Source organism: Manihot esculenta, chromosome 7 (assembly GCF_001659605.2).
Source record: "Manihot esculenta cultivar AM560-2 chromosome 7, M.esculenta_v8, whole genome shotgun sequence".
In the NCBI taxonomy this organism is placed as follows: domain Eukaryota; kingdom Viridiplantae; phylum Streptophyta; class Magnoliopsida; order Malpighiales; family Euphorbiaceae; genus Manihot; species Manihot esculenta.
Genome location: NC_035167.2, coordinates 24,313,983 through 24,330,963, shown reverse-complemented (window position 1 = coordinate 24,330,963; position 16,981 = coordinate 24,313,983). Strand labels below are relative to the sequence as shown.

General features: G+C 39.6%; 1 protein-coding gene across 1 annotated transcript; it reads left to right on the top strand.

The window, feature by feature from the left end:
- Positions 1-8,230: 8,230 nt before the first annotated feature.
- On the top strand, positions 8,231-13,231 carry LOC110619010. Its single transcript, XM_043958141.1, has 5 exons — positions 8,231-8,254; positions 8,396-9,321; positions 10,661-10,767; positions 10,875-10,940; positions 12,752-13,231. Exons 1-3 carry the CDS (start codon positions 8,231-8,233, stop codon positions 10,686-10,688), a joined length of 978 nt encoding a protein of 325 aa, XP_043814076.1. The 3' UTR covers positions 10,689-10,767; positions 10,875-10,940; positions 12,752-13,231.
- The last annotated feature ends 3,750 nt before the right edge of the window (positions 13,232-16,981 follow it).

The window sequence follows — 16,981 nt, the reverse complement described above, 5'->3', positions numbered from 1 at the left end:
GGGAGTGAGTATGCATGATGGGGAGAGAGTATGTGAGGATTTGGTTGTTTTGATGGTTTTGGCTTATGTGGGTTATAAGCTATCTATGTATGTTTTGATGTTCTTTGTTGGAGTTTAAGCTTGTTTAAACTCCTTTGTGCATGGTTAAGGGTTTATGCATGTTTTAGTAAGGTTGGGTGCTTGTTTTGGGGTGTTTGGAAGGTTTGGGAGGCTTGAATGCATGAGAAGCTGAGTTCTGCCCTTCTGGGAAGAACTTAGGTTCGGCCGCCGAAGGTGGTTTCGGCCGCCGAACCTGCCTTTGGATGCATGGATTGGCCGCCTAACCTTGCCCCCGAAAGCTGAGTTTTGGCTTGAAAGTAGACTTTCGGCCGCCGAAGGAAGGATTCGGCCGCCGAAAGTGCCTGACTTTCGTCTCTGGAGAGGGACTTTCGGCCGCCGAAGGTGCCCGAGTTTCGTCTCTGGAGAGAGGGTTCGGCTGCCGAAGGTGCCGCCGAAAGTGCCCTGTCCAGCCTTTTCATGGTTGTTTTCTATGCATGTTTAAGTGATGTTTTAGGGGGTTTTTGGGTAGTTGTTTATGAGTTGTTTAGAGTGTGTTTGGCACCTCATTCGAGTCCACCTGTGTAGGACCGGACCCGAGGGATCGAGGAGGCCATTAGTGTTAGCTGTTGCGGAGTCAGTTCAGCGTCTGCCAGAGGTGAGTAGAACTAAACTTAATCTTTATTTTATGAAATCAAATGCCTAAAGCATGCTCATGCATCATGTTTATATGTAATAGGTTGATTGCACTAGTTACACGAATATGAAGCATTGCATTATTTATTGTTGATGGAGATTGGACCAAGGACGACCCCACTAGCCCTATGGATAAGACCTGGCTGGGCCAGGCATTACGAAGTCCTGTGGTGCCCTCTATGGTGGCCGGGCAAATAGCTTAGGGATGTTTTGGGGTTGGGTCCAATCCGTGATATGATTTGTTTGTGCTGTGACGCATTTCATGAAAGCACGTAATTAATGAACTGTTTTCCTTGTTTCTACTCACTGGGCTTTTTTAGCTCACCCCTCTCCCCTAACCCCAGTGTTGCAGGTTTGAGGTTGATCGGGAAGTCTCAAGAGTAAAGGTTTTGCTTATGTAATAGTATTAGCTTAGTACTTTTAGTGTGGACATGTATTATAAATTGATATAATGATTTGTAAGAGAATGTAATGTAAAGTTAAGTGGAGTTATGTTTATGGTTTAGTACTGTGCTTGGCCCTGAGACTTGGTTAGTCCCTGTTTAATACATGATGTATGTTATGCTAGATGTTGAGTTGTGTTTGAACTAATCTTGTGGCATGTGTTGTTTACCACGCAATGTTAATTGACGAGGACTGACTCGCGGTTGTCGAAACCGGCCAAAAATAACCTTTCTGGTTATCAACAATTTACAACTGCAGATAGTGGTGAAAGGATCGAATCCACAGAGAGTTGATTACCTATTTATTTTTCTCAACAAGACCAAGAGAATTAACTGGAATAATAATAAACTAAAAAAATGAGATAAACACTGAAAGTGGGATCAAATGAGATAAACCAAAAATGAGATAAAAATAAATTGCAATTAAAGTAAAATGAGGGGTTTGAGATTGATTTAATTAATAAACTACTAAAAGCAATTAAAATAAACGAATGATAAAATAAAAGAGAAATAAATAATAAGAAAGCTCTAGTTGAAGTATTGGATCCACTTTAGTCATTGGGATCGATCATAGACACTTTGTTCTTTTGGGTTAATTCAATATATTAGTTTATGGAGATGGAAGACGCTTCTCACCACCATTATCTCTCCTTATGATTAAACCAATTAGGGAACGTCCTCTAATTAATTACTAATCAACAAATTGCCAAGGAACGTCCTTGGGCCTTAGGCATCAAAACAATTGTCAATTGCATTAAGAAATAGAGAGATCCAATCCTAGCTACCCAAACGTATGGAGATAACGCTAGATCATGCAATTTCCTTGGGTTTTATCCCAAGTGTTCTCATGTAAGAATAATCTAAGCAATTACGGACTTAAATCATCCAAACTAACATATTATTACTTTGCAATCAAGAATCAACGTAGATCTAAACAACAAAGCAATATTGAAATCAAGCATGAAATTGCATAAATATTGAAAAACCAAAAGTTAAACAATGTTTGATCAAGTCTCCCAATCCATAAAACAACCAAAGTATCACCTAATCTTCAACTAGAATAAAAGATTTCAGCCTCTCATGACTGAAACCAAACCAAAAATAAAAGAAAAGAAGAAAGGTAGAAGAAGAGATGTGAATTTCGTAGGTGTCTCCCAAGGGGAGCTTAAGGGTCATGTAGAGGCTCCTTATGTGGCTTTTTATAGTTGAGAAGTGTTGCTCTAGGTCATACTTACTGCCCAAGAGGTATTTTCTGCCCAAGATGTGTCTGAAAAGGAAAGAATCGCGCTTTTCGGCTTCAGAAGGAAGGCTGCGCGAAAATGCACTGCGGAAGGAAGTTGGTGCGCGCGGTTTGGTCTCAGAAAGGGAAGGAGGCGCAGATTGTGCTTCCTAAATAAGTTTAGATGCTGACCTTACTTCCTAATTAGTATAGAGGCTGCCCAAGATGCTGCCCATGTGCAACTTGCTGCCCAAGTTGTTGCAGAAAAGGAAGGTGGCGCGCAGATGGCTCTCAGAAGAGGAAAGCGTGCAGATTGTTTCTGAATAGGAAGGATGCACGAATTTTGATCTTCAAAGGGGAAGATATGCTTTTTCATACATTCCTTTTTAGGTGGAGCCTCTTTTGAAATTTGAATATTGAATGCAGAAGAGGAAGAGCATCTCTTTGAGATCTTGCTGCCTAAATAGGAAGATATGACTGCTGCAGTGTGTGCACATCTTTGAACAAGGAAAGAAAGATCTGTGATTTGAATTTCAAATAATCTTCTGACTGAGCTTTCCATGTTTGCTTTTGCTTCTGCACTTTCCTCATTTGAAAACTTTCCTTTTCTGAAAACTTTCCTTATTTGGAAACTTTCCTTTTTTGGCACTTTTCATATTTGGCACTTTTTGGCAGTTTTAAGAGCATTTTCTCCAGATTGTCTCTTTACACCTAATATCTGCAAAACATAATTAAAACCACAAAATTAAGTAGAAAAGATGTAAATAAACATCAAGAATATAATGATAAAATGGACTAAAATATGCTCTATCAAGGACCCTAGTAGAGGTCTTATGTTAGTGGTGTGATGCATGCACAGGTTAGGTTCTAGCTCTTTGGATGTGACTCCGGCTTGATGTATGTTATGTTGACCCAGCTAGAGTTGCGATGAGGGCTCTAGTAGGGGACCCTTTTATGTTTTCAGTTATGTCGCATACAGGTCAGGTTCGGTTTGTACATCAGATGTTTGAGTTTTTATGTTAAAGTTTTGATCGTGTATGGGATTTGACCAGGTGATAGGAGCTATGTTTGGCTTGCTACGGGTCTCGGCGGCCTTAAGCCGATCTGGATCCTAGCGCCGGTGGCGGTTCGGGCCGTTACGGTAGGGTATCGGTTTTCGGGTCGTTACAGAGTGGTATCAGAGCTTTGGGCCTCATCAGTACGGTGTGTTGAGCAAAGATGCTCAAGGATTAGAGATATCCCACATCGGAAAGAGGTTGGTTTAGATGTCGTAGAAGGGCAAGCACAATAGGAAGAATCATGTCCACTAGGATAGGATGTGGAGTCCTGTCTTGATTTATGATGTGAAATGCCATGATTTTATGCATGTGCATTAATGTTTTGTATGTATGATATATATGAGGGTTCATGTGTTTTCATATGAACCGTATGATGCTAATGATTGTTTGTATGCTTGTGTGTTGTTCTTCAGAGGAGCCAGAATGCGAGGTGCTCGTCGATCTGTAGAATCGACTGGAGTTCCATCTGAGAGGGAAGGTATGGACACCTTTCCCCCTGCTCTGCCAAGAGCGCAGTCGTGGGGAGTCAGCAGATGGGGAACATCAAGGGACCCTGGAAGGTCTTTTGATGTAAGCAGAGAAGGAATGGCTCTAAGAAGGATGTCAGCTAGTATGAGGGAAGTGGAGTTGGATGTTCAGAGAAGGGATGTCAGTTTGGGAGTCAGAGTACCAGAATAAGGTATGGGAGATTCTCAGGAGAATGCTCAGACTCAGGATTCCAGAATCTCAGGTTCAGGAGGGATTGATCCCTCCACTCTGAGTACAACCTCCACGAAAAGCAAGAAGTGGGGCAGAACCCTGAGGGGGAAGAAGAAGAAGTTGTGGAGTCAGTTGAAGTCTAGTCTGGGATTAGGTGGTGGTTCGAGCTCTAGCTTAGGCAGTTCAAGATGCTTGAGGTGCGGAAGGCCGCAAAAGGGAGTCTGCCGTTATGGGACTAATCTATGTTACAGGTGCGGACAGGAGGGGCACATAGCACGTGAGTGTCCCACTGCGCCCAGGTTGGCTCCGTCGCAGCAAGCAGCTTCAGGTAGAGCAGCTCAGCCAGTAGCTCCAGCCATGTTTCAGGTTAGTGGTCGAGGCAGAGGAAGAGGGTCAACCTTTTCTTCTGAGGGTTTCCGTGGAGAAGGTCCGCCAGCTCCAGCTCGGATCTTCACCCAAGCTCAGCAGGAGGCAGACACATCGAACATGGCGGTGCCAGGTATGCTCACTTTTGAATGTTCTGATGTGTATGTTTTTGTGAACCCTAGTGTTTTTCTCTTTCTTTAGTTGCTCTAGGAGCCGTCGAGAGGTTGAGTTGATAGCTTCTGGGCTAGAGTGTTCTCTTTGGTCAGTGGAACCGAGTGTGATCCATCTGTGGCGGAGTCAGTCTGCCGGTTCAGTTCTGTGACAGTTGAGGGTAGATACCTTCCACTCGACTTTGAGGTCCTAGACTTGACTGTCTGGACGTCAATCGAGGGATGGATTGGTTTCTGCTCGTGGTACTATCTTGGTCGGCTGAGACAAGGTAGTCAGATTCTGAGGATAGGATGGGTCAGAGGTAGTCTTCTGGGGGAACACAGTAGGGATGCCTAGAGGTTTGATGTCAGCCTATCAGGTTCGTAGGGTACATAGGAGGGGTTGTCAGAGGGTTCTAGCTCTTGCTTGAGAGTTTAGCAGTCAGGTCAGGGAACCAACCTCAGTGCCAGTTGTTAGAGAGAGTTCTTAGATGTCTTCCCAGGCGAGTTGTCAGGTTTACCATCTGTCAGGGAGTTAGAGTTTGGTATAGGAGTGGTGTCTGGACGCAGAACCATTTCTGTCCTTCCCTATAGGATGGCGTCTGTGTAGAGAGAGGTAGTAGTCAGAGTAGAGGCGAGACTTGGTAGACAGGGGTTTTATCCGACCTAGTACCTCACCCTGGATTGTTCCAGTGTGGTTGTGGAAAAAGAAGGATGGATCCTCGAGACTTTGTAACGACTGCAAGCAGTTGACCAAGGTCACTACCAAGAGCAGGTATTCCCATGCAGGATGGATGATCTATTGGGACAGCTAGTAGGAGCTGGTTGTTTTCCAAGATAGATCTGAAATCCGGGCTCTACCTGTGAGAGTCAGAGTTAGTTTTGGGTTAGCAGTGAGAAGAAGCCAGTTAGTAGAGAAGATGAATAGAAAGGAGTAAGGATCAGAGTAGCGCAGTGGAAGCGTGTCGAGTTTCAGGTGAAGGTTGGGTATTGCTAAGGTGTCTCCATTGGTAAGGGTGATTTCCTATGGAGAAGTCCATTCGGATTTCCGGATTCCTGTGTTATGGAAGCTCGTGTCAGATCCAAGTGAGGTTCTTAAAGAACCAAAGGTAGAGATCTCAAGGGATCTCACCTATGTTGAGCAGTTAGTGCGGATCATGGACACATAAGTCAAGAATTGAGGAGCAAGGAAATCCTGATGGTGAAAAGTTTTGGAAATCACCACTGGTTGATAGTGAGTGTTTGGGAGACCCGGGAGTTTATACTCCAGCAGTGCCTGTGTCTCTCTTTCAGGAGAGAGATTTTTAGGTTTTGCTTGCTTGTTCATGTATGATTGATGTTATGTTTTATGCTATGCCTGTTTGTTTGTGGAACATTCGGGGACGAATGTTCTTAAAGGGGGGAAGAATGTAATACCCGGCTAGATTCCGGCATAGGAATCCTTATCTTCCGGCGGAATCTCCGTTGGAAATCTGGAATTTCTGAAGATGCCAGAGGCTTCTAGAGGGGTAAAATGTGTTTTCTAAAAGGTTTTTACTGATTTCATGGTTTTAAATGAAAAATAATTGAGTTTTGAAAAGAAAAGACCAAGGAGGCAATTGCCAGGTTCGGCCGCCGAAAGTGAAGTTCGGTCGCCGAACATGGAAAGGCTTCGGGAGCGCCTTTGGCCTCCGAAAGTCTTGTTTGAACGAGCCAAGGTTCGGCCCCCGAACCTCAAGTTCGGCCGCCGAACATGCATTAGTTTAGGGGGCACGTTAGGCTGCCGAAGGTCTCTGACCAGGCCACCTATAAAGGGCCCCTCAGATCGGAAATGGGCGAGTTTTCTCCCCATTCTCGAGCTCAGGTGAGTTTTTGTCCTCCTTTGGCCATTTTCATGTTTTTCTTCATCTCCTTCATGTTTTAATGAGTTCCATGGTTATTTTGAAGAGTTTTAAAGGTTAGATCGAAGTTTTGGGAGCTTGGAGCTTTTGGAGCTTGGATTCTCCACACCTCCGAGTTAGAGATCACGCAACCCTCGATCTTCAAGAGGTAAGTGTAGATCTTTGTTTTCCTAGTGTCTTTTGAAGTTTTATGAAGGTTTTAATAGTAGAGTATGGGTAGATATGCATGTTAGGATTTATGTGGGTTTTATGCCCAATGTACACTACAAAAAAACTGTGAAATTGCGACCAAAATTAGCGACCATATTTTTTTGTCGCTATATAGCTACCAATCAACGACTCTGTGACTAAATGAATGAAATAATATATTTATTTAACAAAAAGCTTAGCGACCAATTTTTGGTCGTTAATTGGTCGCTATTTAGCGACCAAATATAAAATGGTCGCTAAATTTAGCGGGAATTAATGGCGCGAGTTATTTGCGACCATATTTAGCGACTAAAATAATTAGTCGCTAAATAGCGACCAATCAGCGACCATTTTATTTTTAAAATTTTAATTTAATTTTTAATTAAATTTTATTTTATTTAAAATTTTAAATTAAGTGATTTCAAAACGACGTCGTTTTGACAATTTAAGGAATAATTTAACCTAATTCTTAATCCTAATCCCTAATATCTATTAGGGGTGAGCATTCGGTCGGTTCGGTTTAAAATCGAACTGAACCGAATAAACCGAAAATCAAAATTTTAGTATTTATATAAATCGAACCAAACCGATTTTGATCAGAAACCAAATCAAACCGAACCAGTCTGATTCAGTTCGATTCGATTCGGTTTGATCGATTTTGATTTTTAATAATTTTTTTATTTTTTACACTTTATTTTTAGTATTTTAAAATTTAATTAAAATATTTTAATCTTCATATGATTTAATTTCTCTATATTATTGAAAAAACATATTATTATCATTAATCGGTTCGGTTCGGTTTTTTTATTTTTTTTTTATCAAAACCGAACCGAACCGAAATAATTAAAATTTTTAAAATTAAAAACCGAACCAAAATATATAAAAAAACCGAACCAAATTTTCAAATCAATTCGGTTCGATCGGTTTTTTCGGTTTGAACCGAATTCTGCTCACCCCTAATATATAATACCTAATTAATCCCTAATCCCTAATAAAATTAACCCTAATTCCTAATAACTAATCTGTAATCTCTAACCCTAATTCCTAATTAATCCCTAATTCCTAACAAAATTAACCCTAATCTCTAATCCATAATCCCTAATCCCTAATTCTTAATCCCTAACTCTAATCCCTAATTTCTAATCCTTAATCCCTAATCCCTACGAAAACTAACCATAATCCCTCATTCCTAATCCCTAATCACTAATTAGTTATACTAACAAAACTAACCCTAATCCCTCTTCTATTTTCCCATTTTGCTCGAGTCAAACTTCCCTCTCTCCGTCCGCGCCTCTCTCCCCCGATTCCCTTCCCAATCAACGCCTCTCTCCCCCACTTCACTGAAGAGTGCCGGCAGTCCAGTCGGCAGCGGCGACGTCTCCTATCTCCACCCAGTCGACGACGGCGAAATCTCCTTTGACTGGAACTCTCTTCAGGTTTGCTCAGTTTTTGTCTCTGTCTTCTCTTTACTCAGTTTCTCCTCTATTATCTGTTTATGGCTTCTCCTCAATTTTCATTTGTTTATTTATTTCAAACTTTTTTAATTTTTCGCTTTCTTTTCTTATTTTCCCCCTCTTTGTTTGTTCGGTGGGGTTTTAGCTTAGGATGCAATTTTGGGAATTTTCGGGTGAAGGAGGTTTAAGTGACTAGTCCTATATAGATCTGTGAAACTTGTCTCCCGATCTCTTACAATTCTGGTCCGAGACCCTTCAAAGATATTCCCTTTCTCATTCTCTTTGCTCTCTGTGTTCTTTGCACTTTCGCTTTTGGAATCTTCTCTGTTTCCCATAGAAACCCAGATTACACCAATCTTTCTTCTTTTACATATGAATTCAACTCAACTTCTTGCGCCAAGGACTCCCTGTCGTCGTCTTCTGTTTGGTTCTTGGAAACCCATGTGTATTATTACTTACTTAGTTTGTGGAGTTCTGGTTTTTGGGAGGCTTTGATATGGAACCTTGTAGTTACTTTCATTTTGAGTGCACCCATTTGTTTTCTTTTTCTTTTGTTGCTCAAGCATTACACCAAACAGATTGTGTACATCTCGCTTCCTTTCTTTATTGTTCTTCCCATCTTCTTCAATATTTATTGGTTCGTTGCCTACACAGTTAGCTCTACTTGCATCGATGCCTTCCCTTTGGTTTATAGGATTTTGGTGCTGGTTTTTGTGTTCTTAGTTATTGGGGTCATTATGTGGATTCTTGTAGCTAATTGGCATCGAATTGATTTGACTGTGATGATAATTGGGGTTGCCTCTGATGCACTGTCAAAGAATTTAGCTTTATTGGTGGCCTTACCGTTATTGACATTTGGTTTAGTGTTTTATTATGCTCCAATTGTAGTATTCTTGGTGTTTGCTAGGCTTAATGGGAAAATTGTGCCAAAGGAATCAAGTGGTGAATACACTTGTGTTTGGAAGCAGGACAGTTGGGTGCCTGCATACTATGCATTGGCAATTCTTGCAATGCTGTGGTCTTTGACTACAATGGTCGAAACTCAGGTTTATGTGATCAATGGGACTATTGCTCAGTGGTACTTCACGAAGGAGGATTCCTCTCCTAAGCGGGGCATTAGAAGTTCTTTGAGGTGATCTCCATCTATTGCTTGTTTGTTTACTTTAACATATGCATAATTACTAAGGTTTTTTATATCTGGTTAATGGCTTATTTTATTATGTTTAGATTTTTAGGAGTATACTTTGAGAGTATAGAACTTTGCGTCTATGCTTGTACTCCGATTTTTGTGCTGTTGGCTGAGATAGGTAATTGTCAAAAACAGTTGCCTATGGCAACTGATGCATGCCTAACTATTCTCTGCTGAACGTCCTAGTGTTCATAAATTTCTTCGAGCACATGGTCTATGGATATCAGTTTAATTTCCTCAAAATGGTTTCAAGCATGTTTATGCACATTATGACTGATTGATGGTGTCATTTGCTAGGATCATAAGGTACTTATAAATTTGCCTAAGCATCAAGATCCACCAGTGGGCAGTCTTTTACAAGTTGATATCCTTATGAAACTTGATTTTCGTAATTAACAAGGTGGTTGAACTTTGTCTCATGCTGCTTAGAATTCAATATGTAATAAATTCGTAATAAGCTAAGTGCTCATTTTGGTGGTTTTCGTTGACTTCAATGACTATCCAATAGAACTTTTGCATTCTAGTTGGAATCGAGATTGCACCCTTCATTGGATAACTATATCACATTGCAATTGCTCTCTTTTTATTCTGACCTCACTTCCCACTTTTTCTTTTTACTATAGATGCACAACAAATTTTCACTCCTTTTTTCACTTGTCAACAAAGCTGTTGGTTGGGGCAAATCTAAATAACTGAAAACTGAAAATCGTATTCTTTTACAGACTGAACAGAAGTAAAAGCAAACTGATCTGAAAAAATCAGTTCGTTTCGCTTTAGAACTGATCGGTTCCCCAACTCCCTAAAATTCTGGTCAAAACTTTCTCCAAATCTCAATTCCAACAAGCAATGCTGCAAGAACAATAGCCCAATCAATTATAAAAAGAAAAATTGATTAACACCAATTAAGTCAGCACAATATTAACCCAATCAATTATTAAAAAAAATAATTAAATACAGCAGGCATTGCAAGAGCAGAATAACCAAGAAGGGGCACCCCAATCACTCCCCAAATTACAACAGCATAATAACCAAGAACAAGCCTGATCCTCTCAATCATCATCACTTGCAATAGCTCCAACTCCAAGTCATCATCTTAAAATTTCAATCCTAGATAGCAGAACCATGATTAGGGGTTTGAATGCCGACACCCCTTTTCCTTGAAAGGAATTTCTGATGTATCAAAGAAAAAAAGGCATTTGCTTTGGGTTTCATGAACTTGTCAATTAATATCTTTATTTTCTTTTATTGTGATAGTTAATTTTCTTTCGTTTTATTATTTCAGAAGAGAAGCAAAAAAGTGTAGACATTGAGAGCATTTGTGAATTGTTGGATCTTGTACTTGGTTCCCAATTCCGAGCCGAGGTTGATTCATTAATTGAGTATCTAAAGGTAGTTTGTTGATGCCTCTACTATAATTTGTTAGCTTTAACCTATCTTGTTATCTGGATATCCATCCATGATATGTCTTATGACTTGTTAACTTGGTTGTCTGACAGATCCAGAGTGATTACAAGGTGATAAACTGGGACCAATGGATGAATTTTCTTCGATTTTTCAAGGAGGTACTTGATTATGTTTGCAGTCATATTTTCTGAATTTTTCTTGCATGTATCTTGCTCTTTGCTCTTTTTTAGATGATTCCACCGCCCACCCCAAAAAAAAAAAAAAAACAAACAAATTTTGCTTTTAGATAATATAGGGGTACTTGAGAATCTATTTGCCCATATTCCCATAACTGTGTTTAGTCAGAGGTCCTATGCAATGGTTTTACCTTGTCAAATTTCTTATTTTGAGGTATGCGTCTCCTGTTACTATCGGTCTTTGTATTCGTACTTCTCGAGTACGATTTATTGAGGATTGTGTGGATATCTTAGAAAATTGTCCACTGAAATTGTTTTGAGGTATGGAGTACTCTTGCTAATGTTGAACTCATAAATATGCACATATTAATAAATTCAAAAATTGCAAGAATTTTTTCCAGGGATTATGGCTTTATTTGTCCCTTCCTTTTCCTTTATGGAAGATACATTTGGCAATGATCTTTAATTATTTCTTCTTCTTTGCATGAATCAATGAATAGCAACTTCCATATGGCTTGGTGTTCTGCAATACCCAGTTATGCATTAACTGAGCTTCAATAAATATTTGGGGATTTAAACTTGTTAACCTAGTTGGTCTATCTAAGAATGGCTTCATTATCTATGCGGGAAAGTCCTGTTTATTTAGTTCAATTGATGGCTCAAGTGTTTGTACACTGACAATGTGCATAAATACCAACTTTCAGTAGGGTTATTTTGTAAATACCAGACTGTATGCTAGAAGTCTATCGGGCTTCATCAATTCTAATATTATTATTTATTTGTCTTGGTTTCCTTGTATTTCTCTAATATTATTTTTGTTATTTTAATGAAATTTTTTATGGTTGGAGCAACATAACTCTTTTTTTTTTCTTTGTTTTTTGTTTTTGAATATGTCATGCTGCTGTTACTTTGCAAATGCGCTCTTGCTGTGCTTTTTCATGGATGGTTTAGGTAAACCTTGTTGAACTGGAAGAGTGAATGTTAGTGGAAAGAGGAAATTGTTTACACAAGCAAGTACTCCTGAACTCTTTTTGTTTACTTAGTCTGGAAGCAGAGAAGTGATATAGTTCCTCAAATAATGAAAATGAAAATCTGCAAGGAATTTACCGATTTTTGGCATATATATTGTATTTTACTTTTTAAGGCTTATTAATTGCTTTGGGCTGTGATCAATGTTCCTGTAAGTTGTTTAGAAATTTCAAAAAAGCTGTGTGTGATTCCAAATATAGAGCTTGGTTGATTCTGTTTATATAAAATAATGAAAACCTCTTTGGGAGGATTTGCATTGGATTTTGCAGGGCTCACTTTGCTACAAGCATGTGACAATGTTTTTCATTTTGGATTTTCAAATGGAATGCTTGTAGAAGAACTCCTGGTAGTGGATTTTCTTAAAAAAAAAAATTTTGGGAACTTCTTTTGCTTGATTAATGTTTCAAATGTAGAATGTCATGTGGTAGTTCTTTCTATTTGAAGAGGCTTTGTTGTCCTAAATAAGGTCCAAGAGGGGGTTGAATTGGACTCTTTTTAAAAATTTTCAAATTCAAGCCCTTACTTGTGACTATGTGAATTTGGTGTATCTAGGTACTTAAACAAACATAATCAAAATTATAAAAACAGCAACCTACATAAAAGTGCATTGTACACAACAATAGCAACCCAAAATTCTCTAGCAACCCAAAGTGAAGGAAATATTAATACGTATAACTCTTTGTTTCTTCTAAAATTTATTTTTCTGCTTTGTGATATCATCTTCAGCTTGGTCCTAATTTGTAAGGTTAACCACACTGTCTTAGGTTTTGACTGTAGAAGGTCTTGAGCACCTTGGGTTTCTGATTCAATTTGGTGATAAGGGTTCTGAAGGAGTTTCATTAAGTCAAGCTGCTCCATTTTTTGCCAATTCAGATCCTGACATGCCTGCAGTTCCTGTTCCTGTAGTACAAGTCCATGATTGGGTTTTGCAGAATATAGCCTCTGCTTTGGAACATATCACTGAAAGAATTTCTGCAAAAGAAAATGGGCCATCGAGTTTCTTTGATAATGATGTTGCCATGGCTGATGCCTGCACAAGTTCAATCAAGGGCTCGCCAAGTGCAAGGGGATTAAGTTTTATTGAGGGGATCTCTAAATCTTCATATGTAAGACAAGCATCAGATCTTACCGACTTAAATATGGATTAGCATGATGCCATATCTCACTGACTTAAATAATATGTTTTATGATATGAATTTTATACTATTTGGATACATTATGTATTTTGATATATTTTAAGTTTCTTAGTGTTGAACTATAATAATGTTTTGGACTTTTAGATTGCAGAATTATGAAATGAAGTTGATGTGTATATATTGTCTTTGATATTTTATGTATTGGAATGTGTGTGTACATATTGATATTATAGCAGGTTTATGAATTTATTGGAAAAATGATATGAATCAGATTTAAATGCATTTATTAGTGACTAATTAGCCACAAAAGCAAATTAAATAATAAATATTTTTTTTGATTTTACTATTAATTTGCGATGAAATAGCGACTAAATGCTCTTTGAGGCGATCTAATAACAACGAAATAGCGATCAATTTAGTGACCAAAACAGCGACCATTTCGCGACAAAAAATTAACGACCAATTTACTCCCACACAGCGACTAAATGCTCTTCTCTGAGGCGATCAAATAACAACGAAATAGCGACCAATTTAGCGACCATTTCGCGACTAAAAATTAACGACCAATTTACTTCCCCACAACGATTAAATGCTCTTCTCTGAGCCGATAAAATAACAACATAATAGCGATCAAAACAGCGACCATTTAGCGACCAAATTATAGCGACCAAATCAGCGACCATTTAGCGACCAAATTTTAACGACCATGTTTCAATACATTATCTGCCATGACACCAAATTAGCGACCAAAAAATGGTCGCTGATTGGTCGCTATTTTAGCGACCAATTTTCATATTGTCGCCAAAATTTTAGCGACTGGCCAAACACCGACCATTTCATTTTGGTTGCTAAATGGTCGCTATTTCATAATAGCGACCAAAATCTGCCTTTTAGCGACCAAAATTTTGGTCGCTAAATCACTGTTTTTTTGTAGTGGTATGTTATGTGATGCTCAAGTATGTTTATATGATGCTATGTTGAATGTTTAGGCTAGGTTATGCATGTGGGAGTGAGTATGCATGATGGGGAGAGAGTATGTGAGGATTTGGTTGTTTTGATGGTTTTGGCTTATGTGGGTCATAAGCTATCTATGTATGTTTTGATGTTCTTTGTTGGAGTTTAAGCTTGTTTAAACTCCTTTGTGCATGGTTAAGGGTTTATGCATGTTTTAGTAAGGTTGGGTGCTTGTTTTGGGGTGTTTGGAAGGTTTGGGAGGCTTGAATGCATGAGAAGCTGAGTTCTGCCCTTCTGGGAAGCACTCAGGTTCGGCCGCCGAAGGTGGTTTCGGCCGCCGAACCTGCCTTTGGATGCATGGATTGGCCGCCTAACCTTGCCCCCGAAAGCTGAGTTTTGGCTTGAAAGCAGACTTTCGGCCGCCGAAGGAAGGATTCGGCCGCCGAAAGTGCCTGACTTTCGTCTCTGAAGAGGGACTTTCGGCAGCCGAAGGTGCCCGAGTTTCGTCTCTGGAGAGAGGGTTCGGCTGCCGAAGGTGCCGCCGAAAGTGCCCTGTCCAGCCTTTTCATGGTTGTTTTCTATGCATGTTTAAGTGATGTTTTAGGGGGTTTTTGGGTAGTTGTTTATGAGTTGTTTAGAGTGTGTTTGGCACCTCATTCGAGTCCACCTGTGTAGGACCGGACCCGAAGGATCGAGGAGGCCATTAGTGTTAGCTGTTGCGGAGTCAGTTCAGCGTCTGCCAGAGGTGAGTAGAACTAAACTTAATCTTTATTTTATGAAATCAAATGCCTAAAGCATGCTCATGCATCATGTTTATATGTAATAGGTTGATTGCACTAGTTACACGAATATGAAGCATTGCATTATTTACTGTTGATGGAGATTGGACCAAGGACGACCCCACTAGCCCTATGGATAAGACCTGGCTGGGCCAGGCATTACGAAGTCCTGTGGTGCCCTCTATGGTGGCCGGGCAAATAGCTTAGGGATGTTTTGGGGTTGGGTCCAATCCGTGATATGATTTGTTTGTGCTGTGACGCATTTCATGAAAGCACGTAATTAATGAACTGTTTTCCTTGTTTCTACTCACTGGGCTTTTTTAGCTCACCCCTCTCCCCTAACCCCAGTGTTGCAGGTTTGAGGTTGATCGGGAAGTCTCAAGAGTAAAGGTTTTGCTTATGTAATAGTATTAGCTTAGTACTTTTAGTGTGGACATGTATTATAAATTGATATAATGATTTGTAAGAGAATGTAATGTAAAGTTAAGTGGAGTTATGTTTATGGTTTAGTACTGTGCTTGGCCCTGAGACTTGGTTAGTCCCTGTTTAATACATGATGTATGTTATGCTAGATGTTGAGTTGTGTTTGAACTAATCTTGTGGCATGTGTTGTTTACCACGCAATGTTAATTGACGAGGACCCTAGTAGAGGTCTTATGTTTGTGGTGTGATGCATGCACAGGTTAGGTTCTAGTTCTTTGGATGTGACTCCGGCTTGATGTATGTTATGTTGACCCAGCTAGAGTTGCGATGAGGGCTCTAGTAGGGGTTTTATATTTTCAGTTATGTCGCATACAGGTCAGGTTCGGTTTGTACATCAGATGTTTGAGTTTTTATGTTAAAGTTTTGATCATGTATGGGATTTGACCAGGTGATAGGAGCTATGTTTGGCTTGCTACGGGTCCCGGCGGCCTTAAGCCGATCTGGATCCTAGCGCCGGTGGCGGTTCGAGCCGTTACGGTAGGGTATCGATTTCCGAGTCGTTACATAGATAATCATCAAGTGAAAAGGGGAAAGCTCTCAATTTCATATGCTCTTCAGTTATGCCTTGTGGCCTCATGGATGAACATACAATTTGGAATTCCTTTAAGTGCTTATGTGGATTCTCATTCTCTAAACCTCTAAATTTAGGTAGAAGATGAATCAAACCTGTTTTGAGCTCAGAGGGAACTGTCAGAGGCGAATAGGTGATGCAGAGAGGTGCTTCATCAACTATAGGGGCTGCCAACTCTCTCAGTGTTCTTTCTCTTGGCATTGGTGGCCTCATTGCTGGATTTTCTTGAATTAATTCATCATGGACAGAAGGTTTTGCATGGGCAACAGGTTGTGCATTAACTTCAGCCATCTCTGCGGCTGTTTGGTGAAGTTCAGAAGGTTCTGAGGCTGGATCTGCGATGGTGGGCTCTTCAGAGGTGGGTTCAGTGGTTTCTTGCTTCCCTAATCGCCTGATTGTGCGCTCAATTTCTGGATTGTAATTCAGAGTCTCCTTGCATCCAGATCTGGTCATGAAAGAAAAATAAATTAGTTAAATCAACTCCCCGGCAACGGCACTAATTTTTGACTGTGTGGTTGTCAAAACCTGTCAAAAAAAAAAACCTTTTTAGTTATCAATAATTTTACAACTGCAGATAGTGGTGAAAGGATCGAATCCATAGGGAATTTATACTTACCTATCTTCCTTATCAAGACCAAGAAAATAAACTGAAAGTAAATGAATTGAAAGTAAATTAAACTGAAAGCAAATTAAAAAGGGGGGTTTTGAGATTGATTCAATTAAACTAATGATGAAAGCAATAAAGTAAGCGAATAATAAAAATAAAGAGATTCAATTATGACAAAAGCTCTAGTTGAAGATCCACTTCAGTTGTTGGGATTAATCATTGATACTTAGGTTCATTTGTTTGATTCAATAAATTAGTTATGGAGATGGAAAACGCTTCTCACCACCATATCTCTCTTTAAGCATAAATTAATTAGGGAACGTCCTCTAACCAATCACTAATCAACAAGTTGCCAAGGAACGTCCTTGAGCCTTAGGCATCTAACAACTATCAATCACATTAAGAAATAGAGAGACCTAATTCTAGCTATCCAAACGCATGGTGATATCGCTAGATCATACAAT

Coding starts and splice junctions, on each gene's coding strand:
- LOC110619010 (XM_043958141.1), top strand. CDS start 8,231: ATGGCTTCTCCTCAATTTTCATTT. Junction 8,255..8,395: donor CTTCTCCTCAATTTTCATTT/GTTTATTTATTT, acceptor AGTCCTATATAG/ATCTGTGAAACTTGTCTCCC. Junction 9,322..10,660: donor GGCATTAGAAGTTCTTTGAG/GTGATCTCCATC, acceptor TTATTATTTCAG/AAGAGAAGCAAAAAAGTGTA.